Below are 17370 nucleotides of genomic sequence, written 5' to 3' on the forward strand. Positions count from 1 at the left end.
GTTCTCCATCCCCATCCTAAGACATTGATTTGTTGGCCTGATTCTATCTCCTTCTACCATGCTCTATTCTTCATTTTTTAGAGGAAAAGAAAAGAGTATCGCTAAGATTCTTAAAAAAAAAAAAAAAAACAAAAAACAAAAAAACCTAAGAAAGAACAAAAGATCACTACTGTAAGTGAACATAATTTCACTCCTGAATTTTACACTACCTAAAGACTAAGTGACTCCCCAATCGGCATTCCCTGCTTTCTTTAGGGTCCAGACTCATATTTTTAGCTACTAAATAGGTAACTCCATTTTTATGTCCAGCAAACACCCAGTCGGCCTAGGGTGATGCAGCATGGTTCATTATCTTTCATTTCTAAATCTTAAATTCCATCTGGTAGTGTCTCAGTAAATAAATAAGCTTTACAGTCATATAAGCTAGAAGCTCTGAGTTCATCTCAGTATCTTGCTCAGAATCAAAGTCAATCTCAAAATAGCCCAACTGCTCCTGTTTTACCAATTTCTTTCTCTGTGTTCTCAACACCACTATAATAATTTAGATCTTCATTACTGCTCATGCTGGAGCTAAAAATAGCATTCTGCATGGTCTCTTTACCTCTAGGATCTCCTTTTACCTCCAATTAATATCTTCCCTGTGCTGAAAAGCTAATATTCTACTTTTTCTCCTGTTTCAAAGTCCTTCATGTGTTTCCAAACACTTCAACCCCTTGGGCCAATAAAATGAAGTCCAAATTGTTCCCTATAATATTGAAAACTCTTTATAATCCAGATCAAAACATCTTTTAGTTTTCTTATGATACCTCCTCCATAATTTTATCACATAAAAAGCTTAATAGGTGGCCGGCGCTGTGGCTCAATAGGCTAATCCTCCACCTAGCAGCACCGGCACACCGGGTTCTAGTCCCGGTCAGGGCGCCGGATTCTTTCCCGGTTGCCCCTCTTCTAGTCCAGCTCTCTGCTGTGGCCCGGGAAGGCAGTGAAGGATGGCTCAAGTGCTTAGGCCCTGCACCCCATGGGAGACCAGGAGAAGCACCTGGCTCCTGCCTTCGGATCAGCGTGGTGTGCCGGCCGCAGCGTGCCAGCCATGGCGGCCATTGGAGGGTGAACCAACGGGAAAAAGAAGACCTTTCTCTCTGTCTCTCTCTCTCACTACCCACTCTGCCTGTCAAAACAAAACAAAACAAAACAAAACAAAACAAAAAAAAAACAAAACACTTAATAGGTCATATTTCCTCCTACCTCCATACTTTTGCTCATTTTTTTTCCCACATCTAAAATGTACCTCCCATTCTTACTCTAGGATCTTCCTACAACAAAAATTGCCTTGGATATCAGGTTACTTAATTTGGGGGAAAATGATGAGGAAGGTGGAAACAGAAAAAGGTGAGTTTAAAATTACTAACTTTTCAATTATAAAATAATAACAAAAAAAGGTTTCTGTCCAAATATAAAAATAATCAGACACTGTTAAACTATACAAATGAGTAACATGCAATTCATCTTTAGGAAGCTACATTTCATTGTCAAAATCATTAATGTTATCTTTTTAGAAGATAAACTTATTGACAAAGCAGTGCAGTTTTTATGACCTACTTTCTCAAACTCCAATATAAACCTTCAGAAATCCCATAGAATCAAATGATTTTATCATTGACAAATGTGAGACACATCCTGAGCATAATGCCTGTGGGAAAATGGTCTATCCATTTATAAAGGCAAATATATAATAAAGCAAACAGTTGTACAACCTAGAGATAGAACATTAACAGAAAACATTAACATGAATTATTTAGTAATTGCACTAAATATATAATCTGCCTTTTAAATGCCTAAATACTAAACTGTTTCACATAAATATAATTACATAAAACTTGCAGAAGAGGAGAATTCTTCAGCTTGAGGCATCTTATATATGAACTCAGGTTTGCGGGTTCAGAGCAAAAAGGGAGTAAATTAAAGCAATCACAAGATTCTTACGGTTTAAAAAACGGCTTAAAAAGACAAATCAAATCTCTAATAATATAAATCAATAAACAACAGACATTCTCCAATCAAGAGACAGAGATCAGGGCCAGCATTGCAGCATGAAGGGTTAAGCCACCACCTACCATGCTGGCAGTGTCTTAGCTGCTCCACTTTCGATCCTGCTCCCTGATAATGTACCTGGGAAAGCAGCAGCAGATGGCCCAAATGCTTGGGATCTTGTACCCATGTAGGAGAACAAGAGGAAGCTCCTGGCTCTGTCCTGGCCTAGCCCCGGCCATTGCAGCCATTTGGGGAATGGACCAGTGGATGAGAGCGCTCTCTATGCAACTCTGCCTTTCAAATAAATATGTAAATCTTTAAAATTTTTTTTAAAAAGACAGAGATCAAGCAAAAAGGCCAGTTATAACATTTTAGAATTTGGTACATAAAAATAATATATGTGTCATGTATTTACCAGATTCCTATTACAGGGCTGAATGTTTAGCCAAGCAGTTAGTAGCTGGCTGGGATGCCACATCCCGTATCAGAGTACTTGAGTTCAATACTGGGCTTTAGCTCCTGACTCCAACTTACTGCTGATGCAAACCCTGGGAGGCTTTGGTGGTGGCTCAACTGACTGGCTAGATTCCTATTACCCTCATAAGAGAACTGGATTGAGTTCTTGGCTTCATCCACAGGCCAGAACTGGTTGTGGGCATGTGGCAAATGAACCAGCAGAAGGGAGCTTGCTCACTCTCTCTGCCTCCTAAATAAATAAATAAAATTTCTTAAAAGCCTACTTATATACAAAGTGTTGCTCAAGGAAAATCAATTTATTTAATTTTAGAGGCAGAGCTACAGAGAGAGAGGGAGAGACACAGAAAAAGGTCTTCCATCTGCTGGCTCACTCCCCAAATGGCTGCAATGGCTGGAGCTAGGCCGATCTGAAGCCAAGAACAAGGAGGTTCCTCTGGGTCCTCCATGCAGGTGGAAGGGCCCAAGCATTTGGGCCAGTCTCCATTGCTTTCCCAGGCCACAGCAGAGAGCCAGATCAGAAGAGGAGCAGCTGGGACACAAACCAGTGCCTACATGGAGAGCTGGCATAACAGGCGGAGGCCCAGCCCACTATGCCATACCACCAGCCCAGAAAATCAATTTCTATCTTTAATGAACAATAGCAAGATAAAGTTCACACCTTCCTAAACACTAACAGATAAGATAGATACAAATTATGAAAATGAATTAATTCTTTTTAAATCCACAATGAGCAAGTTTTAAAGGATACTGATCTGTCTGTGGTCTTCGAAAGTTCTCTGGAAGATTGGCTTCATAAAGTAGTCTTGCTTTAGTATTTCCCATATCTTGCATGCACTATAATAAAAGAAAATCAAGAATTTTTATTATGTTTACATTAAAAAGTAATTCCTATATGCAAATACATATATAAATACTAACATTATTTCTAATGTAAAACTCTTCTCTTTAGAAAAATAATTTAAATCACAACTATAAAATTATTTTTCAAGTTCAAATTAGAAACCTATTTTTAAGCCTTCATATCTGTCAACACAAATGGATCCACAGACTTCTAAACATCTGTGTTCTGTGTAAACCTTACCACCTTTATATTCATTACTTCCTAAAAGTGAATTCCCTAGTTGTGGAAAGTATTATTTCTTATATATACCACTTAAACAATGCTGCTATTGCCATGGCTAACGAAACAAAATCAAGTTTTCTCTGTTTTGGGGCTTTAAAGTACTCTGGGAGTCTCATGATTTACAATGAAGATCACAAGGGAGGTTAGATAAAAAAGCAATATTGCTGGCCTAGAACATCACAGAATTGAGTTTATTTCTTTGAGGTTATAAGGTCCTATGATGTTCTGCTAAAAGCCTTCCCCACAAAAAAATGGGCTAATGGTCAAATTTTATTCACAAATTTTGCAAATTACCTCTTCCCTGAAATCTGTAACATAAAAGCTGTGACATGAAACAATTTGATAATCATTTCAACCAGTTTAAGTTTCAGTATCTTCTATCTATAATGACCAGCCAAACAGTAGTTTCTTTATATTCTACTTGAAACTAAATGAAAGATTTACCAAAAAATATATAATTGTTGTATCATATCATATATATACATATATATATATAAATATACCCTGAGTTCCTTAATATGTTTTTAACAAATAGAACAGTTTTTGTACTTTATTTTTCTGATTTCCCAGACACAAATCCCTACACATCTCAGGTAATGACTCAGATTAACCAACGTCAATCTTGAGGTGCTGCACTTAAGTATACACAGAACCATCTTCCTTCAAATAAAAATTATCCTGACTCTTCTCCCAACTGAAAGATTTTAGATATACAAAATTCCAATATACTCAGTTCTGGGTATCTATTCTACTTTACTTCTATGTAAGCATCCCCTTATAAGTCACTTCCCTAGAGATACTGAGAAAGTGAAGTAACAGGGAAAGCAGCCAGAAACAGAATTAAAGGTGAAGGTGGTTATTTAGCCCAAGATGAAACAGAAGCTAATAAATTTGAGCTTCAAAACTATGTAAGATGAAAAACTTTGTATAAGGTGAACATTCAGTACAAGATCAAAGGGCTCTATTATGTCATGGTGGATACTGGCATGAATGAGTATGAGTGAAGCTAAAATGTAATTATGTAATTGGGGGGGGTGGGGAGGACTTAGAAACCTTGTGTAGCTCACCTTTCCTGAACAGAGGGAAAAAAATGTTTTCCATATCTAATACTCAGATAATGCTGCATCTCTGAGCCATAGTATGAATTTGGAAGTAGGATGATCAAGTTACATAATCATAAAATCATCAAACATTTGGAAAGAAAAAATGCCTCTTAGACTGTAGAGTATCTAAAATGAAGCAAAAAGTCATCTAGATTTAGGTCTCTGAAACTGTTACAGTAAGAAAATGGGAAAAGTTTCTACCAGGTAAGCAAGAAGAGTACATGGAAATTTTAACATAAAAGTTGACGACTGGAGCTGACACTGCAGTACAGCATATACAGCGGCCACCTGCAGTGCTAGCATTCCATATGGGGAGCAGTTGGGAGTCCTGCATGCTCCACTTCCGATCCAGCTCTCTGCTGTGGCCTGGGAAAGCAATGGAAGATGGCCCAAGTCCTTGGGCCCTGCACCCTTGTGGGAGACCCAGAAGAAGCTCCTGGCTCCTGGCTTCAGATCAGCTCAGCTCCAGCCATTGCAGCCATCTGAGGAGTACGCCAGCGGATGAAAGACCTCTCTCTTTCTCTCTCCCTCTCTGCCTCTGTCTCTCTGTAACTCTGCCTTTCAAATAAATGAGTAAACCTTTAAAAACAAAAGTTGATGATTAAAAGCATCATCTATTATACATACAATATCTTATCAATCTTTAGTTATATGCTTTTCATATTTTAACATCTCTGAGGAAGAATACATCTTAGAATTGATGTATTATATATACATCAATTATAACAGACACATTTATTATACCAGACACATTTTTATAACAGACACATTTTTTCCTTATTAGTCTAGGAAACAAACATGATTGTACACATTTATTTATGCAAGTCATCAATATTTTATTTTGACTAATTAGAAAATAATTAGGAACAAGGTATATATGTACATTAACCCAAATTATTAAGCATCGTTCTAGTGATGTTATCCACCAAAATTTGATAGTAGGAATAAAAGGAGGCATAAATATCTAAAAGGGAGAAGTACACTAAAATAGTAAGATGCTTCTAGAGGAGACCACTGCCAAAAAATAACAAGGTGCAGTTGCTTCTATGTGTTTGCTGGGATTGAAGAAAACAGATTCAATGGCATCACAGATATAAAGAGATCATTTTATGAGACTACAGAAGATAATGTCAAATATATAAAAAAGTACAGTAGGGATCAGCAGTGAAAGGATCAGTGGAGATGAAAGGTTGAGTAATATGGAGATGACTGTTAGGGCCAAGTGGTAGGGAAAATGGGCTGGTCTTCTGGGAAAATGATAAAGAATATGGTACAAACTAACTGCATTAAGGTTTCAAGACACCCTAATGAAGGACCCTAAGAACAGTTATGAAAATGGACTCTATTGGCTGTAGAATCAAACAGAGCAAATTATGTTCAGTAACTGGCAGGAGAAAATACATAAAGAAAACAGTGTAACAGTTATGCTGAATATATACTTATATTCAATATTCTATAAATACACTGATATTTACCATTTTAAATTACAAAACAACCCTAAAATAGGCTTTATTACCTTAGTTTTATAGGAGAGGAAATTTAATCTCCAACCTATTAAGTAACAGTCATAAAAGCACATCTCCCATGATTCAACTTTTAACAGAAGCAACACCAGCCATCAGTAGTTTAGATATCTCAGGCTTCATCCAATGGAACTGGGACTATGCCCAGCGAGGTATATAAACACGAGGCTCTTTGCTTTAGAGACTCACTGTTCATTCTACAGATGAGGAAACTAAGGCACAATGAAATGGCAAGATTTTTTCTGTTGAGTAACACACATGCATCAGTGAAAGTGCAAAGACTACAATCAAGTTCTATCACTCAAAATCCTTTTTACTGTGTGGTAGCCCATCAAAAATAGCATCTAGGAAACTTTTACAAGATAGAGGCATACTTTAAGTGTTGTTTCCATTATGAAAACATCATTCTTGTTGATTTAAACATTATTCTTTTTTTCTTAAATTCCCTCAACCAAACTGTTTTAGCAAACACAGAGACAGAAAGGGGAATTTTAGTTGCCTATTCTTTGGTAATTAATGACCTGGTTTCCCAAAGCTGGGACAAGTAGACTGGTTATAAAAAAATGAAAATAGGATGATAAATGGCATGTATTTATTTTAAAAGAACAAGTAATCTTTAATTATTTGTAACCAGTAGAAGATTAAAGCTATAGGTAATGAGCTACATACCTTAATTTCTACCATTTATTTCCTAGGAATAAAGACAGACCCTAAGTACTGTGCATTATTTTGAAAAATTTAAATTTTCCATACTGTTTTCAATTTATCCAACAGGAGGGATACTTGTAAGACTATCAAATAAACTAACACAAGCTCAAAGACATTAGTAATTCTGAAAATTCTCCAGCTTTAGAGAAGTCATGTCATTTCATCCGTATGTGTGTATTTGGGTGTACCTTCTCTCACATGTCAAGAATGCAAAAGTAAAGAGGAAGACAACTAATTACTTAAAGTTTCTATTATGTTTGTCTTAAAAATATTTTTATACAGATATTTACTTAGGAAACAATAGCTCATCTCAAAATTAAGATGTTTTTAATTACAAAACAGCCAGTGAACTGAAAATGTATTGATACTCTTGACAAATAAATTACTGTAAGAATATACTTTAAATACAAACTCAACATTCATTTTACTTTAAGAAAATAAATTATCATATTGATAAATAAAGAACTATGTGCTTCATGGTTACAACAAATCCAAGTTAGGTAGAACATATTTTTAAATTAATTTTACATTTCCCATTAAATATGGTCTGCTCTACTTTAATGCATTATATAATGTATTCCTAGAAAGATTTATTGTACTTTTTGACTCAATAATTTTCATCAAAAACCACTGTTAAAATTACAAAAGTAGGTTTTATTATTTAGAAATCGTATAGCAAGTCATGCCTTAGAATTCCAAAGTCTTCTATTAAAGGTATCATGCCCTCATTAATTTGTAAATTATGTTTTTTTAGTTTCTCTGCATAACCCAGTATATAGAACATTACCAATCTGAAGACTGATACATTACATGAGATTCAATTTCAAAAAATACTATTCGAATTACTGAAAAGCATCTATGGCCAGACAAACTGTCTTCACAACTAACCATACAGAACCATTTCTATTTCTTAAACTTCTTAAATAACAAAACATTTCACATAGTCAGTTTTAACATTAAAAACAACAAAATAGTTGAGGCTGTCTGGGGGACTGCATTGTGAAAATAATTCTACATGAATTCTTTCTTGAATGTCTGAAACATAATACGCAAAGTCTTCTGGGATAGTCTTCAATGGAAGCTTAATTGCCCAAAAAAAAAAAAAACAAAAAACAAAAAAAAGCAAAAACTAGGGGTCAGCTTTATGGCACAGCGGGTAAAGCCACTGCCTATGACACTGGTGTCAATTTGTGTCCTGGCTTTTCCACTTACGATCCAGCTCCCTGCTAATAACCTGCTAAAGCAACAGAAGATGGTCCAAGCATTTGAGTCCCTGTTACCTATGTGGAAAACCCAGATTAAGCTCCTGGCTCCTGGCTTTGGCCTGGCCCAGCCCTTGCTATTGCAGCCATTTGGGGAATAAAGAAGCAGATGGAAGATATCTCTCTCTCTCTCTCTCTCTCTCTCTCTCTCTCTCTCCCCTTCTCTCCTTCTCTCCCTAAAAGTCTGACTTTGAAATAAATAAATCCTTAAAAAATATATATATATACTCTAAGTGTTCTGTGTTTTACAGTAAATGAAGAGAAACTGAAGCTACTGATCTAAAGTTTTCACTAGAATGTTCTGATATCAAATTTAATAAACTAAAACTAACAACCATAATAAGCAGTAGGCAGAAATTTAAAAACTAAGCAGAATCAGTAAGTGGCAAACAAATGCAACAAGAAACTTTATGTGCCAATACTGTATATATAAAAATAAAATCACTACTTTATGTCAGTGGGGCATCTCCAGTGACAAATTCATAAGCAGCAAACACACACACACAGTTTCCTTGAAAATGGAGACTTAAAATAAATAAGTGACAAAAGGTAGTAAAGACAAAAGGTAGTAATAACAAATAAAAACAAAATGTAGCTGAGTTAAGTCACTGTCAGTGTCAGGAAACAATAATTAAATATTTAATAAAAGATAAATGACAAGCCACCTGAAAGTAATGATTCCTTCCCTTGAGAAGAGGATGGGATATCAGAAAGTTCATATAACGATGGAATTAAAAGATAACTTGATAGAAAACAAAATTTAAATCCATGCAGTTTCATAACACACAGACTTTTCCACGAACTTTTTGAAGACCTCTTGTAAAACGTGCAATTTTGGGGGCCAGCGCTCTGGCGCAGCAAGTTAACGCCTGACTTGAAGCACCAGCATCCGATATGGGCACCGGTTCGAGATCCAGCTGCTCCACTTCCCATTCAGCTCTCTGCTATGGCCTGGGAAACCAGTAGAAGATGGCCCAAGTTCTTGGGCTCCTGCACCCACATGGGAGACCCAGAAGAAGCTCCTGGCTCCTGGCTTCGGATTGGCGCAGCTCCAGCCGTTAAGGCCAATTGGGGAGTGAACCATCGGATGGAAGACCTCTCTCTGTCTCTCTCTGGCACTCCTCTCTCTGTGTAACTCTTTCAAATAAATAAATCTTTAAAAAAAACTTGCCTAGTGAGCTGCGGCACCAGCACCCCGGGTTCTAGTCCCGGTTGGGGAACTGGATTCTGTCCCGGTTGCTCCTCTTCCAGTCCAGCTCTCTGCTGTGGCCTGGGAAGGCAGTGGAGGATGGCCCAAGTGCTTGGGCCCTGCACCCGCATGGGAGACCAGGCTCCTGGCTTCGGATGGGCGCAGCGCGCCGGCCACGGCAGCCATTGGAGGGTGAACCAAAGGAAAAAAGAAGACCTTTCTCTCTGTCTCTCTCTAACTCTGCCTGTCAAAAAAAAAAAAAAAAAAAAAACACAAAAACAAAAACAAACAAACAAAAAACAACAACAACAACAAAAAAAAACCACTTGCCTTTTTCCTTATTTTGACCTTTTAAAAATCTTGGAATGTAGAACTCTCTTGGTGATAAACTACTTCAAGATATGGGGACAGCTTCTATTTGTTCTAGACCAATTAAAGCCAAAAACAGTCTGTTCCAGGCTCAGCAGCTATAAATGTGGCTCCTAGAACTTCCCATTTCTATGCATCATCCCTTTGTTTCCATACCTTCCTCCTATTTGTCCCCTGCGATGCATCCTTGACTTTGACCCTCAGTCACTAAGAATAAAACTAAAAGTTATGCTGATGCATTATTTTAGAAAGCTATGTGGATAGTAATAACAAATTTGTATTTGTGTTTTTGTTTTGTCCTTTGGAGTTTACTTTTTTTTAGTAAGTGGAAAGAATAATGGAGTAGCAGTATTGCAAGTGATTAGGCTACCATTAGGTTGCAATTAGGTCTTCTAAATTCCCAATGCCAAAAATGAAACCCATTAAAATAACTGATAGATTTTAAGCATTAATGTCTAATAAAAGGATGCTAAATGTCTATTTTAAATACAGAGGAAGAAAGATACAACTATTAAAAATAAAACTTTTCAACCCAACTTTCTGAGGAACAGATTGGAGGGGAAAAAGAATCCTACCTCCAGGTCAGATTTTGTGTAGGAATATAAATCACTTAAATGTTTGTATGTAAGAAGAGGCTTTACATGCTCATGGAAAATGAAATTAAAAGATAATGTCCATTTTCAATAAACTTTTTGAAGACCCCTGGTATATATATAAAATCTTTCAGGAAGAATCCACATGAAACTGACAAATGTGGTTGCTTCAACAGAGGAAACCAGATGAATATGGGACAAAACTGATCACTTTATACTTTTAACACTCTTGGAGGTTTGCGCCATGCGCATACATTTCTTGTTCTCAAAACTGAATATTAATTCTGCACTGTATCTAAATAAACACCATCGACAGTTCAAGTAGGGTTATGATTCAAATCAAATACATGCATTTTTTAAAAAGATTTATTTATTTTATTTGAAAGAGTTACACAGAAAGAGAAGTTAAGGCAGAGAGAGATCTTCCATCTTCTGGTTCACTCCCCGATTGGCCTCAACTACTGGAGCTGTGCTGATCCGAAGCCAGGAGCTTCTTCCTGGTCTCCCACTTGGTACAAGGGCCCAAGCAGTTGGGCCATCCTCTACTGCTTTCCCAGGCCATAGCAGAGCTGGATCAGAAATGGAGCAGCTGGGATTCAAACTGGTGCCTATATGTGATGCTGGCACTGCAGGCAGCAGCTTTACCCACTATGCCATAGTGCCAGCCCCCATACATATTTCTAAAACCCATCCAAGTAGATCTCACAGTAAAAATACAAGTCTGACATTTAATTATCATGTATTTTCCCAGTATCATCTTCTTAAACAGTACTGCTGCTAAGGACTGAAATTTTTTTCAAAGTTTTATGGTATTTCTGCCAGCAGTAGGGAATACATGGCTCTACTATTTTCATTAAAATCTTTAAAACTACAAAGACTATAATTTTCTTTTTTCTTTATTCATTTTTCTTTTTTTATTTTTTGACAGGCAGAATGGACAGTGAGAGAAAGAGAGACAGAGAGAAAGGTCTTCCTTTGCCATTGGTTCACCCTCCAATGGCCGCCACGGCCAGCGCGCTGCAGCTGGCGCACCGCACTGATCTGATGGCAGGAGCCAGGTGCTTCTCCTGGTCTCCCATGGGGTGCAGGGCCCAAGCACTTGGGCCATCCTCCACTGCACTCCCGGGCCACAGCAGAGAGCTGGCCTGGAAGAGGGGCAACCGGGACAGAATCCGGCGCCCTGACCAGGACTAGAACCTGGTGTGCCGGCGCCGCAAGGCGAAGGATTAGCCTAGTGAGCCGCGGCGCCGGCTTAAGACTATAATTTTCAACTGCCTTAGCTGAATCCGTGTTTTTAAAAAAACCTCTTGGGGCCGGTGTTAGTGGCAAAGCAGGTTAAGATGTCTCTCGCATCCCTTATCAGGGAAACAGCTGTCTTGCTTTTGATCCAGCTCCCTTCTAATGCTCCTAAGAAATCAGAACATGGTACAAGTAGTTGGGTCCTTGCCACCTACATGGGAGACCTGGATGGAGTTCCATGCCACTGGCTTCAGCCTGACCCAGCCTGAACCGTTGTGGTCATTTGGAGAATGAACAAGTGAATGGAAGAATTATTTCTTTCTTTTTCTCTCTCTTTCCTTCTCTTTTTCTGTGTATGTGTATGTAGTATGTGTCTCTTTCCCTCTCTCTCTGTATATCAAATAAATAGCTTTAAAAAAAAAAAAAACCCTTCTATTTAAAAAGACAAATGAATAATTATAGTCCCTGAATAAATTCTTCATGTCAGTGACTCACCTCCACTACCACTTGAAATTTTCCAGAATAGTTCTCTATCTTCCTCTCAAAAGCCATCAGGATTTCTTGCATGGGAGCAAGCCTTTCAGGACTGGTTTCAAGATCTTTTGGATTCCAGCTGCTGGAAAAGAAGGGCCACCATTTTTGGTCTCAGGAACTCTTTGGAAATATTTAATACAGAGTCCATTCCTCTAGTTTCATGTTCTTTTGCAAGGAGATTTTTTTCTTTGTTAATTCATACGTTTCAACAATGTCTAGAAATTCACAGATCTTGACTTATCTAATTGTTATTTGCTACAAATTCAGAGAATGCATCCTTTTTAAAAGCAAAAAAAAAAAAAAAACACTGTTATGAAAATCTGCATATGTTTCACAACTCACTCTTGTCATCTATACTGACTATGAAATTCACTCCATTTGAAGCCCAGGGATAACCACTAGTTTCATTATAAGTGCTTAAGGTCCAGTTCTTGAGTCACCCCAAACTCTTCCATCCCCTGCCAAAAGTCTTAGTGATTTTAACTCCTTAATATTTCTTACAGGCTGCTCCCATTTATCAACCTTATCACTGCTACCTTAGTTCTAGACCTGGTCATCAACTGCCTGGACTACTGCAGCAACAAGACCATTAGATTTATCCTCTAAGAAAGAACATTAAATGTTACTTTTCAACTTAAGACACTTTAACAGCTCTCTATTCTGTTCCTGTCCCATATCCTATCATTCACAGGATCAAACCAGTCTCTGCATATCATTTTCACCTTTACCTCCTATGACACACATAATTACACCAAGCACTCTAGTCACAAAATCCTACCTTACATTCTCAAATACAACATGCTCTCTGCATCTTTCTTCCTGGAATGCCCTCTGTACCGTGCAGTATGTTTTAATAATTCATAAGCAATTAAAGGTGACTATAAAAATATTAATGAAAAAGTTTTAAAATGCTAAAAAGTATTTGACTAGATACTGTAATACATACTTTAAAAAGCTCTAAGGAAATGATTTGCTGAAATAACCCACTATGTATTTAATATAGCCAGAACCCAGTTCTACAATACCAGCCCAGTGTTTTATACCTGATAGCATGTAGTCATTACGGTCACACAATACAGGGAGAAGAATAACTAGATATCTAAAATGTATACAATGAAATTTAATATTTACAGATGTTCTATTCATATGCGTATTCACTCAACACCATCTAACAATTTTCTACCAGATATTACTTCATTGAGGATTTAAAGCTTTACCTTCAAATAGCTTACTATTTATCTAACTACACTCTCTCCATTCTACCTGGACTAGGTAGTATAAGAATTAAGAGTTAAATAAATGAAAGGTTTCTACTAAGTATCATACAGTTTTGTTCAATACTTTAGCCCAAGAACTATATATTAAGATGTACCTTTAAAAAAAATTAGTGGGGCCAGGGCTGTGGCATAGCAGGTAAAGCCGCTGCCTACAGTGCTAGCATCCCATATGGGCATGGGTTCAAGTCCTGGCTCCTCCACTTCCGATCCAGCTCTTTGTTATGGCCTGGGGAAGCAGTAGAGGATGGCCCAAGTCCTTGGGCCCCTGCACCCATGGGGGAGACCTGGAAGAAGCTTCTGGTTTCTGGCTTCGGATCAGCCCAGCTCCGGCCATTGCGGCCATCTGGGGAGTGAACCAGCGGATGGAAGACCTCTCTCTCTCTCTTTCTCTCTGCAACTGTGCCTTTCAAATAAATAAAACATAAATCTTTAAAAAAAAATTAGTGACATTATTAAAGTTTAACCAGTAAACTGTCAAGAGGAAGAAGAAAATACAGAAGATAATACTATACATTCAAATTCAAAATTTTTCCAACTTTTTCCAAATGGATTGCTTAAATTGCAAACTTCCATTTTACCTTCACAGATTAAAATGAATCATGAACAGTATCACACTATGTACTTTATCTCACCCTTCACTTGTAGGTTATAGATATAAACCCAATGCTGTAGATTGCTCCCATTCTCTGCTTTTTGAAGATACATTTAATTATCTCAGCAAGGATTCAGTGTACACTGAATCTCAAATTAAAAAATTAAGTATGTACATGAAGCCATGATTTGAAAAATTTTGTCAGCTTAATAAAATTATAATGAGAAATCTTCCCACAAAACAACAAAATTGCATGAAATGGAATTTTCTTGAACAAATGGTTCTGAAGAATAATTTACTTATATTATACCTGGATCTATAAGGTTCTATGGAAATTTATCTAAGGGTCAGAACTTTAAGAGTAATGTTCTAATATACCCTGGTCAATTGTAGTTAAATCAAAGGGCTCTTTTTTCTGTAGTTAAATCACAGACTTTAAAAAGAAAATGAATTTTACTCTATTATATATTGCTTGTCACAGGAATTCTTTAACAGCAGATTGTTTTTGAAGTTCCAAGTATATTCTAATAAAAATAGGAAGAGAATGAGAACAACTACATAGGAAAACTCAGAGACAATTTTTACAACACAGAAACTTCAAAATACCACCAGGTATGGACAAAGCACTAATAATTATTAGATCTTCCTGACACCTTTAACTGGGGAGTCCAATGGACCTAAGAGTTTCTAAACAGCCAAAAGATACATAAACTAAAAATTGCAATTTAAGAGAAATGCATGAAATCAAAAGGGATTTTTACCCAATCTAACAGTAAATGCAAAGGACAATACGCTCTGAATGAGGGAAATAGGCTACCTCTGTGAACACTCTCAACTAATCACCAAATTTCTCTTCAAGAGAAGACCTGACCCACAATCAAGAAGAACAAGAATAATGGAGACACAAGAAAAGAAGATCTAGATAAAAGTGAGAGAAGGAAACACAGCCAGAAAAGAATCAGAAAGTAAGTAGCTTTGTGTTTAAACATTATGTAAAAACAACTGGAGAGAAAAGTCTGTGAAGTTAGAAAGGCTATCATGAACATCACTTCCTTCCAAAAAAAAAAAAAAAAAAAATCATGACATGTACAAATGATCAACAGAAAAGAATTGAAGGTCAGATCTCATACAAAAGTATTATAAGAAAAAAAAAGATTAAGAAAAAAAATAATATCTCAATAATGAAACCACCCCAGAAACAATATGCTTACAAACAGATCAAAACTGTAACCTGGGGGCCAATGCTGTGGCGTAGCAGGTAAAGCTACCACCTGCAACACCAGGATCCATTTGAGTGCCGGTTCAAGTTCTGGCTGCTCCACTTCACATCACGCTCCCTGCTAATGCACCTGGGAAAGCAGTGAGAAATGGCCCAGGTGCTTGGGCCCTGAACCCATGAAGGAAATCCAGAAGAAGATAATGGCTCCTGGCATCAGATCTGCCAGCTCCTGCCATTATGGCCATCTGGGGAGTAAACCAGAGGATGTAAGATATCTCTCTCTCTCTCTCTCTCTACATATATATATATATATATATATATATATATATATAAATAAAACTCTGCCTTTCAAATAAATAAATCTTAAAAAAAAAAGCTTGTAACCTGCTAATTCAGAACACATTAAAAAACACATGAGGTCAATAGCTAAAAGACATACGTAAGTTATAGAAGAACAACAAAATTAGAAAAATAGAACACTCAAAGTAAAATGACAAAACTAAATAAATTTTCAGATACTGCATATTGAAGGAGCACATTACATATAGGCCTTTTCTGTCTGAAAGAAACCCAGGTTATATTTAAAGATATAGATACATTAAACATAAAAGCACAGAAGAAGATACACATGCAAACATCAAGCAAAAGAAAGCTGCCGTGATTGCAGAAAATGGATACAGCTGTGATACATCTATACCACTGCTGTGCATCAAAAATGTAAGCAAGTTTTATCTTCAAATTTTTCTAATAGCCTCAGTAGAAAAAAAACAGGTGAAATTAATTTGAATGTATCTTATTTAACACATCTTTTTCCTCTAAACTCACACAGAAAACACACCTTGTCTCATCTTCATCCAGAAACTAAAAATTAGTGTCATGAAAACTTATTTTGCAATAAACTGCTAAGCTAATTACTCAATAATAGCTAACACAGTATCTGAGAGAGAGGATCAAAGCAATACGCTGTTCAACGATGTATCAGTATTCTCTAGGTTCTTTTTAGTTCCAGATTTTCAGTTCTTAAAGATCAGAGGTACCACACAAGAATGCTGCACTTCAATCAATGTAATGACATTTTGACAAAAAGTAATATGCTTTTGAATAATAAAGTTGGTTACAACCTTACCTGAAATATATTGTGAGAGACCATTTAGACACTCCATCCTCTGTATCATCAACTTTTATATCCCAATTTTATCGCTGAAGATGGGTACAACATGACCATAAACTTAAGAACCTGTTAATTTTAGCTGCTTTTTTTAAACTATGGTGATGTCTTTAAGGTATCTTTCAATATCCTTTAACCCATTCTCCCCATATCTGGCCAAATTAGAAATCTGTTTTATGCCACAGAACACAGGAAAGCTTGTTGATGAAGACTGGTGAAAATTGATGCTTTTGGCTCCCATGGTAAAAATTTTTTGTCTAACATGGATCAAGTCTAAATTAAATCAACATTATGACATATTTATTGTGAAATTAAACTAAAGGCTACCAAGTTACCTCACAGAAGGTTTTCATAGAAACAATTAGATCTCAATAGGAAACTATACTCTCCAATTATCTTAGTGACCTACCCCTCAAACCAAAACAGAAAATATATACAGCAAAACTATGAATTCAAAAACATGTTATTCAGATTTGGAAATCAACATGTGTCTTTTAGGTTTAACCCGAGAATGTCACATTCTTTTAAATTATCTGAAACTATAGATGTGTTATATAAAGCAGATGGAGAAATGATAGCAGTAAAAACATCCAGAATAGGCTGAAGTGTTGGACATGGAAGGAGAAATGCAAATAGATAACAGCAGAAGCTAAGAAAGAATCTAAGAACTGACAGACTACAAAGGGCATAAGCAAGAAAGGAGCATGAACATTGCGCATTATAAAGTTTTAAGATTAACTGGTGGACCGGCACCATGGCTCACTTGGTTAATCCTCTGCCTGTGGCGCTGGCATCCTATATGGGCACTGGGTTCTAGTCCAGTTCCTCCGCTTCCAGTCCAGCTCTCTGCTGTGGCCTGGGAAAGCAGTGGAGGATGGCCCAAGTGCTTGGGCCCTGCACCCACAAGGGAGACCAGGAGGAAGCACCTGGCTCCTGGCTTTGGATCAGCACAGTTCCTGCCGT

At 37.0% G+C, this 17370-nt stretch overlaps 1 protein-coding gene across 6 annotated transcripts in view; it reads right to left on the reverse strand.

The window, feature by feature from the left end:
• SMAP1 (small ArfGAP 1) overlaps nucleotides 1-17370 on the reverse strand; it is a 187459-nt gene that overhangs the window by 83176 nt on the left and 86913 nt on the right. For 5 of the 6 annotated variants that reach the window (XM_008263098.4, XM_008263099.4, XM_002714530.5 and 2 more), the window contains exon 3: nucleotides 3257-3342. In XM_008263098.4, coding sequence (XP_008261320.3) covers nucleotides 3257-3342 — 86 coding nt within the window. Of the gene's footprint in view, nucleotides 1-3256; nucleotides 3343-12112; nucleotides 12234-17370 lie in introns of all 6 variants that reach the window. The other variant, XM_070073896.1, reaches the window with a different exon arrangement.

This window comes from Oryctolagus cuniculus, chromosome 5 (genome assembly GCF_964237555.1).
Source record: "Oryctolagus cuniculus chromosome 5, mOryCun1.1, whole genome shotgun sequence".
In the NCBI taxonomy this organism is placed as follows: Eukaryota; Metazoa; Chordata; class Mammalia; order Lagomorpha; family Leporidae; genus Oryctolagus; species Oryctolagus cuniculus.